We start from the raw sequence: 15149 nt of genomic DNA, 5'->3' as shown, positions 1-15149 counted from the left end.
CTACAGGCTTTCTCATGACCTTGCTAGTTGAGGTATAAACTGTACCCAGTTCAGTGGGCAGTTCAGCTGTTTCTATCAAAATTTCAAGTGAATATAACCTTGGAATTCCAATTTCAGGAATTTATCCTACAGATACACTTTCATATATGTGACATGGCATGTAAATTGCATCATGGCGCATAATTGCAAAAGACTAGAAATCTGTCAGTTGTATGTTAAATAAATTATGGTTCATCCACATAGTGGAACACTATGCTGCCATAAAAATATGAACTCCTGATGAACTTATATGGAATATTATGCCGTTAAATAAAGTACAAAATGCAGAGCAGTATGCATAGAATGTAGCATTGTGTGAAAAGGGCTGATCCAGCAGGCTACGTGCAGGGATTCATGATTAGGTTAAAAGCTTATGCCATAATGGTGGAAATCTGTTGCTGGAAAGCACCCTATCAGTAGATACCTGCCCTGTGTGTTCCTTTGTTAAGTTTGCCAACATCTAATAGTAATTCTCACTTAAAATCTTTATATTCTATACTTGGACAGAAAATTTTACACTGTCGAGTAGTCATTTAGTTTAACCTCCCTTATTTGAAGTTTTTAAAAGATCAACATAATTCTTATTTTTACCTTTGTATGCCAGTGTATATCGAGTAAAGATTATTGTTTTTGTGAGAACATACAGAGTAAAACTTATATTTTTATTACTTCTTGTATGTTTCAGGGACAGGCGTTTGCTTCAGCCTGCCCAGGTGTGTGACATTTTGAAGGGTGTCATTTTGGTAATCTGCTATTTTATGATGCACTATGTTGACTACTCCATGATGTACCACCTGATAAGGGGGCAGTCCGTCATCAAGCTCTACATCATCTACAACATGCTGGAGGTAAGGGCCTTGCTTACCACGCACAGGCCTGGCCAGGGCACTCAGCTTCAAGTCTTCCCGTTCTGAAGGTACCTGAGAGTCAAGAGTGTTCTACCAACTCTAGTTATGGTGCTTCTGGCCTTTCCTGTGCTATCATCACTTGGGGGCTCTTCTTAAACATGGATTCTGATTTAGGAGATCTAGGCTGGGTCTGGAGAATCTGCATTTCTAAGGTGGTGGGGCTCATGCTGCTGGTCTGGGACACACCTCTGGTGGCAAGCCTGCAGGCATGGCATGTCCTCATGTAGACTGGGAATATTCTTGCTGCCCAGACATTTTAGAACCAGTACCCCCTTGAGTATCCAGATTGTCAAGTGCTAGGGAAATTAGTTTCACAACTTCATTAGAAACCCATGCTAGAACTTTAAATTATGAAGTAAATGTTATGATTATGTATATGTTTGCTATAAGAAATACACATTTTAAATTGCACATTTAAATTCAGATCTTTACATAGGGCAAATAAATATAAGCTCCCAATTTTTGTAAGTAATGTTTTTAGTACAATATGTCTCACTTCAAAGCATTCAGCATATGAAAATCTGCATTTATATGAAAAATAAGTTGAGCTGATATACATTCACTTTACAAAAAAATGCTTCGCTTTATAAGCCAGATATTCACAAGTTTTTTAAATAGTAAGCTACCCTAAGTTATATAATAAACTTTGAAATTCAAATTGCAGGCCGGCATGGTGGCTCACACCTGTAATCCCAGCACTTGGGGAGGCTGAGGCGGGCAGATCACCTGAGGTCAGCAGTCCAAGACCAGACTGGCCAACATGGTGAAACCCCGTCTCTACTAAAAATACAAAAATTAGCCGTGCCTGGTGGCACGTGCCTGTAATCCCAGCTACTCGGGAGGCTGAGGCAGGAGAATCGCATGAACCCTGGAGGTGGAGGTTGTAGTGAGCTGAAATCGTCCCACTGCACCCCAGCCTGGGTAACAGAGCGAGACTCCATCTCGAAAAAAAAAAAAAAAAGAAAGAAATTCAAATTGCATTTTTATATTTTATTTTTGGGGGGATACAATAAGATCTATTTATCTTTTTAATTAGCCATGAAGAGATTTTTCCTAGTGAGAGGACAGATGGGGTGGGGGCTGCTAGCTTTTCTGCTCTGAAGCTGCATTGCTGTGGTAGACTAGGACTCTCCATCTCTTCACAGAAGCCATGGAGCTCTAGCCTTCCTGGTACCTCCTAAATTCAAGACCAAGATGTTTTAAAACCATACCCCAGCTTCCTGATTCTAGGCTTGCTGCACATACACTTTGCCCCACCAAGTAGGTTGCCTAGGGGTGGATGGGGACAAAGTTCGTGAAACAGAATAGCTCATCTTGTTCTCCCTTCCTTCTCACAGAAAGAGCCTAGGCCTCATTCCCTGTTCCCCTCTGCTCTCTGCCTTGCTCTTTTCACTGCTGCCCTACTAGTCTCTCCTTCGTAGGCTTTCCATCTTAGGACACTGGAAAGTGCGTGGGTTTCTCCCTGTCCCCTGACTTACAAAGCCCTCTCAAGGTAGTAGTATTATTGTTACTAGAAAATAGGCCAAGAAAAAGGATCCATGAATTGCTGATTAAAATGATTTATATACGTATTCACATTGCAGACTATAATTGATGAGGTGGCTTAAACACAGTGGATGAGAGTCCATTCTCTGGAAGAGGCAAACCACCTCTGACCAAATCCTAGTCCTTCCTTTATTACCTGCTTATCCTGGACATAGTTACTGTTGCTGAATATCTCTAATCCTCAGTTTCTCATCTGTAAAGTGGAGATACTAGGGAGATTATGAGGATTAAATAGACTTCACATAGAAAGGGTTTAGCACAATATCAGGCCCATGGTAGGAGCTCCCTAAATGGTAGCTGTTATTCATTCAGCAGGTCTTTAGTTGGCACTTGCTGCATGCCAAGCATCTTAGAACCTGAAGACTCACAGGTGAACCAGCCTATTCTCATGGAGCTTGTATTCTACAGGTGAGAGATAGACAATAAACAAGGAGATATTAGGAAATGATACATCTTATGATGAAAAAGAACAGACTAAGGCAGTAGAGACCGTAGGAGCCACAAGAGATTGGATGGTCTGGAAAAGGCCTCTGTTAGGATGTGGTATTCAAACTGAATCCTGAATATCATGCCCTCCTTTTCTCTCTTTTATATGTCACTTTTTACCTGTTATACTGTATTCAAGGAGATTGATACCTGAAAATGTGGTTAGGAAGTAAATCTGCATATTTTATTCCATGTAATAAACCTCAAAACACAGTTACCATTATTTACAAATATTAGATATGAGTAGGTCAAATGATATATTTGTCCTAAATTTGAATCCTGAGTTTGAATTTAAAGTGCTAAAACCAGAGGAACCATGATTTTTATGTGCCCACTCCCTTTTTTTTTTTTTTTGGTTGAGACAGAGTCGTGCTCTGTCACCCAGGCTGGAGTGTAGTGGCGCAATCTCGGCTCACTGCAAGCTCTACCTCCCGGGTTCATGTCATTCTCCTGCCTCAGCCTCCCAAGTAGCTGGGACTACAGGCGCCTGCCACCACGCCCGGCTAATTTTTTGTATTTTTAGTAGAGACGGCGTTTCATTGTGTTAGCCAGGATGGTCTCGATCTCCTGACCTCATGATCCGCCTGCCTTGGCCTCCCAAAGTGCTGGGATTACAGGCGTGAGCCACCGTGCCCGGCCAGATGTGCCCACCCCTTTTATTTTTGCCACTATTTAAGACTTTCTTTGTTACAAACATAGCTAATTAGTCTAATTGAAATTCTATACATGCTTTAGCAGTTACTATTTGTTAAAGAATAAAGAAATGTGAGTGAATAAGTAAACAAAGATCCTCACTCCTCTTTAGCTTGCCTTCTACTAGGATTTAAAACACAGATCTCCAGGATTTGAGCTATATCTCAGTTTTAGTTACATATTTAAATGGAATATTAAGAAACATCTTACAAATTTTTTTTTTTTAGGTAGCTGATCGTCTGTTTTCATCTTTTGGACAAGATATATTAGATGCTCTCTATTGGACAGCAACAGAGCCTAAAGAAAGAAAAAGAGCCCACATTGGGGTGATTCCTCACTTTTTCATGGCTGTTCTCTATGTCTGTATCCTTATAGACCTACTGGAAATTTCCAACAGTTAATGCATAGTCTACCTTATTTTATTTGGTTAGCCATTTTATAGATTTAAAGATAATATAGATAATGTATGTATTCTGAAGATTAATGTGAAATATCTGTGTTCTGTTGAGAAATTGATTGTCATAATAACTAACTAATTTAAGAGCCTCATGTATGCATTACTCTTTGAGCTGCTGGAAAACAGTTCTGTTTGCAGTGTAACTGATTATAAGGAAGACTTTTATAATAAAAAGGCAGTGTATTTTTATACATACCTGACATAGATCTATATAATTTTTCATACTTGTGTTAGAATTTTTCTTGAAGTTATCTTTAAATCCAGGAATTCTTTTTTATGGGCTTAAAATACATGGAATTTATCTAAAAGTATAATGTGAAATTGGTTGGGAGGAGTTTTGGTGGTTTTATGTGTTTGTGTATTCATCCCTGGCTTAAAGCTTTTCTATTGGAGAGTAAGTGCTTTACTGTATAAGCAGTGTACATGTTTGTGTGCCCCTACATATTTATACACACGTTCCTGCTCTTAAGTTCCATGTGAAGTCAGGACTCATTCACAAGAATGTGTAACATTTTTTTTTTCTATCTCTGTAAGAGTGACACTTGAAAGAAATTGGGTCAATGCTTGGAAAGTTAAAGAACCAAGTAGGAAGATACCTGTGAGGGTAAAAGCTTGTTCCAGTTTTAATGGAGTAAAGCAGTTACCACTCTTAGATACAAATTAACTATTCTGTATGTAATACAAATATAATTCTGCAGTTTATGGATATCTTCAAAATGACATATGAAGAAGAATCTTAATTATCAGATATTTCTTACTGCCTTACATTCCACATTTCCTGAAGAATCAGGGAAGAAAATCACTTGCAGAATTATATTTTGTGCTTTCTTTTTTAGAATGCAAATTATCTTAATTCAGAATGTGTATTTCTTAGTCTTTTCTTTCAGTATTTACCATAATTTATTCCATTTACTTAACAAATTTTTTTGAGGGCCTATTTCCTGAGCACTGTGCCAAGTGCCAGAGATACAGAAAGAACAAAACAACCCTGTTGCAAAGGATTCATGGTCTAAATAAATGAATGCATAGAGGTACATTTCCACTTTTGTTCGTTTCATGTGGATTGCACATATCCTGTCAAACTTATATCAACTATAGCTAATAGGGAAATTATGAAGATAGTACAATACTTATTAAGACAATTTAGAAAAGAAAGTCATCTTTATTATTCACTTTCAAAATTTTATAGTATTATCAGTAATAATATGAAAGCAAATTTAAGTTTTTTCCTTGACCTTCTATTAGTTTTCCATGCAATTCTTATAATGGTTCAAGCAACAACTCTCAATGTAGCTTTTAACTCACACAACAAGTCTTTGCTTACTATCATGATGTCTAATAATGTAAGTATGAGATTTATCTTACATTTTTAAAGTTATACAGGCATTTCAGCTGCAATACTCTGGGTGGGATAAAATTCTTTGTTCTATATGTTGTTCTCCCGGAAGTTTTATAAGTAGCAAGTCTAGTTTTTAAACTGTTATAATCATAAAGATGGTATTTCTGTTTACTATTTCAGTTTGTTGAAATTAAAGGAAGTGTTTTCAAGAAGTTTGAAAAGAACAATCTCTTTCAAATGTCAAATAGCGGTATGTACAATTAGATTCTACTTGAAGTTCTGTGCAGTATTATTTTGCAGTTCATTCTGAAATCCTAATGGCACATTTTCTCTGGGCCACTCTTCAGCTTAAACTGTACCTTCTCTTACGCTATCAACATCTTTACTAGGTTTTCTTATCTCTGGTTACTGTAATCACAAGATGTTTGAGATAAAAAATTAGAAACATTTGTGTAGCACCATACGCTACTTTGAGAAGCTTCTTAATAGTCTAGAAATTTCTCTGAAGTGGGTGGTATTTTTCCATTTTATAGATGTGAAAACTGAAACACAGAGAAAATAATTTGACTTCTCCACCGTCACATAGCTTCTAGGAGAACTATGACTGTAAATCTCAGATTGTCTCTAAGTCCTTAGCTTTTTTAGTTATTATTTAGTTATTATTTACTGCCTTCGTTCTAGTTCTAAAAAGTGTGAAGGCACAAAATTTTTGTGCCTGGAGTCATTGTCTTACATAGTTTTTGAAAGCCAGAGCCACATAGCGTGGTGGATCATGGAGCCCCCAGGAACAGTCCCAGGGGCTCTGCCAGGGAGTGTGCTCAGAGTCAAAAGTGTTTTCACAAGAATATGAAGACATTATTCATCTCTTCTGCCATGGTGACATTTGCACAAGTCATGAAAAAATGATGGTGTTTTAGCATGAATCCAGACAGATGTACAATAGAGAGGACCCCTAAAGGAACCTGGCTTGATGATGTCCTTGAGGAAGGAGGGGTGTGTTACAGGGGAGGCCTGCAGTCCGGTCGTAGATAAGAGCACACATGGCTCATCCAAAGCAGCGCTTGTCAGACTTTTTGGTCCTGAGAACCCTTTTACACACTTTAAAAAGTATGATGATCAGCCAGGCGCAGTGGCTAACGCCTGTACTCCCAGCACGTTGGGAGGCCGAGGCTGGTGGATCACCTGAGGTCAGGAGTTCAAGACCAGCCTGGCCAACATGGTAAAACCCCGTCTCTACTAAAAATACCAAAATTAGCTGGGTGTGGTGGCAGGTACCTGTAATCCTAGCTACTGGGGAGACTGAGGCAGGAAAATTGCTTGAACCTGGGAGGCGGAGGTTGCAGTGAGCCAAGATCGTACCAGAGCACTCCAGCCTGGGTGACTAGAGTGAAACTCTGTCTCAAAAAAAAAGAAAAAAAGTATGATGATTCCAAAGCACTTTTATTTATATGGATTATGTCTCTCACTATTCACCATATTCGAAATTAAAACTGGGAAATTTTAATAAAAATATTACATGCTTACAAAAATAACATTTCAATAAAAAAGATATTTTATAAAACAAAATTTAGTAAGAAGAGTTTCTCAAGTAATGCTGGAACAGTTGGATAAAGGTTAAAAAAAAAAAAGAACTTTGGCCCCTCCCCTGCCCAAGAAAATTAATTCATGGTGGTTCATAACCCTAAACATAAATGCTAAAGTTATAAAACTTCTAGGAGAAAATATTCACAACCTTGGTCTAGGCAAACATTTTTGGAGACTACACAAAAGGTACTAACTGTAAAACAAAAGAGAGAAACTGGACTTCTTCAAAATTAAAATGTGTGATCATAAAACTTAAAAAGTAAAAAGACCAGCCACAGTACTAAGAGAAAAGATTTGAGATGCATATATCTGACGACAGATTTTTTTTATTTTCTGAATATATAACAAACTATACCAATCAATAATGAAAGGACAATCCAGTTTTAAAATGGGGAAAAGGCTTGAACAGACATTTCACAAAAGAAAATCTATAAATGTCCAATAAGGTCATGAAAAGCTGCTCAGCATTATTAGGGAAAATGTCACTGGAGAAAGACAAAGCCATAATGAGATAGCACTGCACACCCTCCAGAGTGACTGCTCTTGTAGCCTGACAGTGCCACAAGTTAGGATATGGATTAACTGGCACTCATGCATCGATGGTGTGAGTGTAAAGTATTACAACTGATGTTTTTGGCCATTTCTTATACAGTTAAATGTTCACCTGCCCTGTAATTCGGTGCTGGAAATATATTTCCTCAACAGGACTTGTTGCAAGAATTATTATGGCAGCTTTGTTCATACTAGCCAAAAACTGGAAACAACCCAAATACCTATCAATAGGAAAATAAACAAACTGTATATCCATACCATAGAATACTACTTAGCAATTAAAGATAAAAGAATGAACTCCTAATATTGTCAGCTATGTAGGTCTCAGAAGCATTATGTTGAGCAGAAAAGCCAGACACAAAAGTGTATATAATGTATTATTTCATTTATATGAAGTTTATGATCAGATAAAATTCATTTATGATGATAGGAATAAGAGGTTGTTTGTTGGGCATTTGGATTGACTAAGGGGACTCAAAGGAGCTTTCTGGATGATGGAACTTCTTTCTGTATTAAGGGCTTGGTGTCACAAATTATGCATTGATCAGAACTCATCACATTATGTACTTAAGATCTGTGCATTTCACTGTATGTAAATTTTACCTGTATCTGTATATTAGACAAGGAAAATAATGGCATATGAATATGTTAAAACAAACAAGTTATAGGAGATTTGAAAACTAAGCAAGGAGCAAAAAGAACAAATGGAAAACTTGAACATAAAGCCTAGATGATTCTATGAGGCCATGCTAGACCTGACTCTCAAAGCTCTGAGAGGCAGTTCACATTCTTGCTGCTTACTAATGTTCCTCACCTTTCAAGTGCAGATTGCCAAGCATCATGAATTAGAAATGAAAGAGGAAGGAGGGAAGGTACTAAATTATAGAATACTTTGCTTCAATAGTTAACCATAGAGTAAACTGATTCAACTGTAAGAATTTCGTTTGTTGTGGAAACCATGTTTTTTTTAAAATTAATTCATATTAGTAACCTCCTTTGGGTAAGTGCTCTTTATAGAGCCTTAAACTAGACACGCAGATCTTAAGTTTTAAGGGTTTTCAATCCTTGTGTATAAAAGCCTCAAAATTATGAGGGGGAAATTGTGAATGTTTTTAACCTTATGGCCAGCATGTTGATGTAATTAATACCCCTTTTCATTTTTATAAACGGGTTCCCCAGAATTCCAACCTCTTAGCTTAGAAAGATTAGGTATTCAATATTTGAGTTTTAAGAAAACTCTGGAAAAAAAAATGATGCAATGATCAGGTATGCATATCAGTTTACAAGAAATTTGGACTTTATTTTGGCTTAAAATGGTTACTACTTAGCACCAAAAAAAAATTACTTTTTGCTGTAAGCAAAGTAGCTCATATTACAATGCAAGGTGGTCTGCATTGTACCCTTTAAGAGTTTTATAAGATATTAACTTTACCCTAAGGCAGATTTTAAGACCCTTCTCAAGTAAGAAAAAAAAATTCTAGGCAACATTCAGCTATTAAAATGGAAAGATCGGAAGTCACCAAGAGGTGCTTTTTACTCTTTATATGAATATGTTGCCTTCTTCATATGCTTTAGTAGTAGCTACTTAATAAGAGCCAGTCAGGAGGGATACTCATATCGACTAACTTTTTCTTATGAATTTTCCTATGAATTTTTTCTCCATCAGAAGTTGAGTTGCCAGATATGTAGTGTAAGGTTCAGTCCTTCATGCTGGTTTAATATAGAAGACTTCATGGAGAAATCTGAGAGTAACTTTACCCCTTTCAGTGGTAGCTCACTGTATATTTTCTTTGGAGGAATTGCCTGAGGACATGTGAAAAGTAGTTTAGTTAATAAAACCAGATTTTTAACAAATTATCCTTTTCTTCACTTCATTTTAACATAAGCGTCAGCTGAATGTGGAACCCCAGCCTTTCTGGGTTTGCATTCTTGAGATGAAGAATTTTAGATAGCTTTTTACCCATTGGTAATGTGAACTGTGCATTTAGAAAGGTCCTTCAGGAGTTAGGTTGTCTGGAGTAAGCTTATAGCTCGCTTAAGACTCTTAGAAGCCTGCAAACCTGCAATAAATGTGGATGTTTGTTGGAAATAGTCACTTATTTTATATGTAAAATGTGACTGCAAATATGTTAAAGTATATCCCTGTTAGTGGTAATATAGCAAGGAAAAAGCTTAATAACCTGAATATCAGAAATATTTTAAAAGCATTCATACCAATGTTTTTAAGCTTCTTAATAAAGGTTAGGAGAAAACATTCCTAGAAATTTTAATTTTTAATCAATGTAAGAGTTCAGTTCTAATCCGAACCCTGACTATTCTGAAGATGAGATGGTATAAATATGTTGCTAATTGCATTATTTATGTAATATATATTCGATTATCAGTATCAGACTGTTATTCTCATAAAAATTTTATTTCTTTTTATATCTTACTTTGGAGAAACTTAAAAGTTGAGTATTTTTTAACTCAAATTTTAAAAGTCAAATCTTGATTTTATAATGTCTATGTAAAACATTTAAATGTAAAACTTGTGAAAGTGTAAGAATAAAACTTTCAAAAAAATCTTCACATAACAGCCTCATTTTTATAGTTAGATATAGTTTTGTATCTTTATCTTACCAAATAGAGTTAATTTTTATGGTGTCACTTTTTAATCTTTAAGCTTGCCATCCTTCACATCCTTCATCTTATAAAATTGCATTCATTTACCGAATTTATCCATTTTTATTAATCTCTATCATATTTTGAAATAGTCTGCTTTTCTAAAATTTGTTTTGGGCCAGGCACAGTGGCTCACGCCTGTAATCCCAACACTTTGGGAGGCCAAGGCGGGCGGATCACCTGAGATCAGGAGTTGGAGACTAGCCTGGCCAACATGGTGAAACCCTGTCTCTACTAAAAATACAAAAATTAGCCGGGCATGGTGGCATATGCCTGTAATCCCAGCTACTCCGGAGGCTGAGACAGGAGAATCGCATGAACCCGGGAGGTGGAGGCTGCATCCAGCCTGGGAGACAAAGCAAGACTCTTGTCTCAAAAAAATAAAAACTTAAAAAATAAAATCTGTTTTGCCCTAAATACACCTTTAATGAGATAAGTTTTTCCCCTTTCATCAGTATCCTTAGAAATGAAATTATTGCAGATTTTCTGTATACTTGCAACTGCCATATGTCCAAAAATCAAATACAGTTAATTTAAATTCGACAGTAGTTTTGCTTTGTTAGAGTTTACAAAAGTTACTTTGGCTCATTTCAGATAGTGTTTTAAATTTCTCAAGGCCATTTATTTTCAGATAATTCTGTAATGAAGCAAGTCTATATTATACATGTTTGGGAAGTATCAAAAATAAATACATTTCATTGTTAAATTCATTTAAGGAAATTAGAAAGGACAGCACACATATAGGTATAGCTTGGTGAATAATTCTACAGAATTCCAATTAAAGATACATTGGTAAATTTAACCCCATGAATTAAGATCCACAGTTAGCTATAGTAACAAAGAATATATTTTGTGTCAGACTTTGATGGAACTTATTCTAGAGCAGACTTTTCTTAGTTTCCTTTAACCTGTATCCTCTTTTGAAGTCACAGAATAAATTAAACATGTGATCTAGAACAAATCAAAACAGGTGCACCTGAAAACTCCACATGGACTTGCTCTGGAGGTGCCCTGCCTCCTAAGGAGGCATCTCAGTGCTTGGTACCTTGAGCCTCACTGTGCCCTGAGCTCACACTCATAATGAATAGTGCTTCAGCTTTGGAAATAGGAAGCGAGTAGTGCCCACTGGGCTTTGAGGGAGTGAAGGCACAGCTCAGACCCATCACTAATAAGGAGCTGAGCTATGCTGAAAAAGAAGGTACCAGCAACTGACTGGAAGAGCTTAAGGATGTAGGGAAGGTACAGAGAGTAAAGGCCAACTCACTTATAGAGAATGAAATTTTGCTGTGGAATAAAAGTTTGCATCACGTTGCTAGAGAATAATGGGGAAAGGTGGAAGTAAAAAAAGAGAAGCAAAGACAGTCTCATGAAGTACATCAGGATGAAACTGAAATTCAGAGCGCTTACAGGAGGTGCGCCATGGCTGAATGATATGGGTGAGGCTTGCATTTACTGAGGCAGTGGGAAAGTAGGGAAATGACAGCAGACTGTAAAAAAGCTTTTGAGATGGGTTGTTAATATGAGTGATTGTTTCTGGTCACAGCCCCCACTATTACATCGGCACACATACATGGGTGTGCCACTCTTACTGCAGACAAATTTATTTCCTCCCGTTTCTTGATTACACGGTATCTAAGACTATGAGAAAGTTAACAGCTTAAAAAGTGAAATGTGTACACTGGCCTTTAGCAAGAATTCAGTGATTTGCTTTTATTAAATTCCTTCCACCTAATCTCAGCACACAGTTATTAGTCTATGGTAAATATTATGAAGCCCAATTTGGGGTTATTTTCCCTCAAGTTCTACATACACCCCCAGAAATGCTAGTGTAGTAGCAGGATTCTCTCAGCTAAAGGACTCATCAGTTCAGTAATTGTGTACTATTTACCAGATTGGAAATAGTCTGGGATTTTACACAAGGATTTTGTTACCCAAAGTCTTTCATTTTACTCTTTGCTTCTATTTTTTCTTCTGTAAAATGGAAACAGTTGTCATATGTCCCCAAAGCCCGTTGGAGGAACCTAATGACCCAGTCTGAGCAGTTTGATGGTTTGAATACTTTTTGAAGTTTATAGAAAACTGGAATTTCCATACTAGAATTATGTTGGCAAAAGAAGTCAATGGCTTACCAAGGTAGCACCAGCCTATATATACACACGTATATACATATATATATATAAAGTTGTATATTTATAGACATTTATACATCGTCTAATAATTTCATCATGTTCTGGCTAAAATAATTATTTTATATATGTGCTTTATTATGTTGTTTATATATACTACAGTACTTATGTTGATTTTTTTTCTTTTAGATATTAAGGAACGATTCACAAATTATGTACTTTTACTGATAGTTTGTCTAAGAAACATGGAACAGTTTTCTTGGAATCCAGGTAACTCACTCTTAACAAAACAGTGTCTTATAATTTTACTTCTAAGCCAAAATCATTCTTTTACATGGAATAAAATGAATATTGCAGAAAACTTCAAAAGACTTTGGCTGTTTTACTGTTTGGGTATTGGAGAAACAATCATCTGTCACATAATGACCTTCAGTCAACAATAGACCACATATACAATGGTGGTCCCATAAGATTCTAATGGACCTGAAAAATTCCTGTCACCTGGTCTCCTAGTGTGCTTTTCTGTGTTTAGGCATGTTTAGATACACTTACCATTGTGTCACAGTTGCCTACAATATTCAGTATGGTAACGTGCTGTACAGGTTTGTAGCCTAGGAGCAATAGGTTATACCATATAGTCTGGGTGTGTGGTTATACCATCTAGGTTTGTGTAAGTACCCTCTATGATGTTAACACAGTGACAAAATGGGCTAACAACACATTTCTCAGAATGTATCCCTGTTGCTGAGTGACACATGAATGTACCTGTTTCAGTAGAATGGATTGGGTATGTTTTCTGTGGTGTGGTGGGATGCTGTCATTTTCCATAAACTCCTCAGTGTCTCTGGAGCTGTATACTCAGTAGGTGAGTGCGCCCTGTTATGCCTGGCAGCTCTGAGCCTTTTGGTTTTTAACTGTAGTGTACTTTAATTACCTAAATCCAGAAAGATCGTTTTCATCTTAGGGGTTAACCAGGAGAACCTTTGCTCTTCCGTAACATTATCTTTTACCCATTGATTAGCATTTTATATAGGGATAAATTAAATATAAAGTAAGGTGGAAATTTTGCTACTTAGGTGTGTCTCTAAATTCAGGCTGACAGGAAATAGTCAAGACTCCATAAATTTTCATTATCAATTCAGTTAGCAGACATTCACTGAGCATATGCTAGTTTCTAAGCACAAGGGCAGGCACTGTGGTAATGTAAAAAATGCTACGACATTTGTAGGACTTACAGGCTAATTAAGGGGAAATGGGTAATTATAATGCTAAGTGAGCTAAGTGGGAAATGATCAATTTCTCAGGTATCTCAAGTAATTTAGAGTTTTTGTTTGAATGTCTGACGTTTTTGTTGGAATCTCATTCTTAAAGGATGCAACCATGTTTTGGATTTCATTTACTACTCCCAATATTATATATGTTATAGGCATTTATTAACTTCTTCTTAATTTATTTTAATTCACTGGTAATTTTCAAGTAACTGAAAAATCAAAAACATATAAAATGAGAGATACGCTCTTGGAGATACATTTTCAGAAGTTTTTTTCATAGAGAAACCATAAGATTAAATGACATCTCACAGCAGCTCGAGTAGGCTACCTGGCTTGTGGTGGAAAAGCCTCTTCCTCCGTACACACAGCTAGATTCTTTTGTGTACCCAGATTTGTTTTAGTGAATGGTGGTATATTTCTTTATAACTAAGTCACCTAACAGGGTGTCCATGAAGGGCAGAAGGGGGTATGTGTCACTGGTTCCAGTAGAGTACATGTAGGATCAGCAATTCCCAAAGCTGAGTGGTTAAACCAAAAGACAAATAGTCTTTATGCCTCCTAGACAGCTGGATATTTGAAGTCATATTCTCATTTATACTGTGACTTTTAATAAATTATCTTGCCTCGTTTGTTAGTACTATGGCAGATAATATGATAAACGGAGCACTTGCTTTTATTGATGAATTCACCATTTTCGCTCTTGTTTTAGGTTTTCACTCTTTTTTTAGGTTTATTAAAATTTCTTTAAAAAAAAACACCAACAAAGTGCCATTTATGGAAGGTTGCTCTAAGTGCTCAGGGTCATGAGGAACATAAAAACAGCACTAGCCATTTTGTATGCCAGGCACATTGCTGTGCACCATTATTTCATTTAGTTCTCATAATAATTAAGTGTAGACACTTACTATCCTTACCTTGTGGTTGAGGAAGCTGGAATTTAGCTCATTAAGAAACTTGCTCTTTGCCAGTGATGTGGATTAAAAAAACTTGCCCAAGGTAATATAGCAGTTAGTAGCAGAGCTTATCGGTGAAAGAGGTCCCTTGATTTCCAAAACCTGATGTGATGCCAGACTCACAGAAGCTGTCTACACTGTCAGCCAGGATAGCCCAGCTGTATCGTCTCCATCCCACCCTCTGGCTACCTGGGTCTTGAGTTGCTGTGGGTCCTTGTGAGCATTTCTCCCTGTCTTTTTCTTGCTGTGTCCCACTCTTACATTCTTTTCCAAGTTCTTAGGAGGTTGTCTGTGGGTGTGTTTCATCAGGTACCTGGTACTGAATTGGCATTAAAAAATTTTTTTTATTGATGCATAATTTGCATAGTTTGGGTATGCAAGTGATAATTTAATGTATTCATATAATTTGTGAAGATCAAATCAGTGTACTTGGGATATCCATTACCTTAAATATTTGTCTTTTTGTTAGAACCAGTCAAATTCTTCTCTTCTACCTATTTTGAAATACACAGTAGATTATTGTAAACTACGGTTA

At 36.6% G+C, this 15149-nt stretch overlaps 1 protein-coding gene across 4 annotated transcripts in view; it reads left to right on the top strand.

Moving 5' to 3' along the window:
- TAPT1 (transmembrane anterior posterior transformation 1) overlaps positions 1-15149 on the top strand; it is a 66144-nt gene that overhangs the window by 35216 nt on the left and 15779 nt on the right. For all 4 annotated transcript variants that reach the window (XM_054553757.2, XM_009239815.4, XM_054553758.2 and 1 more), the window contains 5 exons: positions 725-887; positions 3899-4034; positions 5374-5471; positions 5648-5717; positions 12580-12660. In XM_054553757.2, the coding sequence (XP_054409732.1) occupies positions 725-887; positions 3899-4034; positions 5374-5471; positions 5648-5717; positions 12580-12660 (548 nt within the window). The remainder of the gene's footprint in view (positions 1-724; positions 888-3898; positions 4035-5373; positions 5472-5647; positions 5718-12579; positions 12661-15149) is intronic.

The sequence above is a fragment of the Pongo abelii genome, chromosome 3, assembly GCF_028885655.2.
Source record: "Pongo abelii isolate AG06213 chromosome 3, NHGRI_mPonAbe1-v2.0_pri, whole genome shotgun sequence".
NCBI classification, from domain to species: Eukaryota; Metazoa; Chordata; class Mammalia; order Primates; family Hominidae; genus Pongo; species Pongo abelii.
The sequence above is the reverse complement of the archived record's forward strand: the minus strand, read 5'-3'. Positions and strand labels throughout refer to the sequence as shown.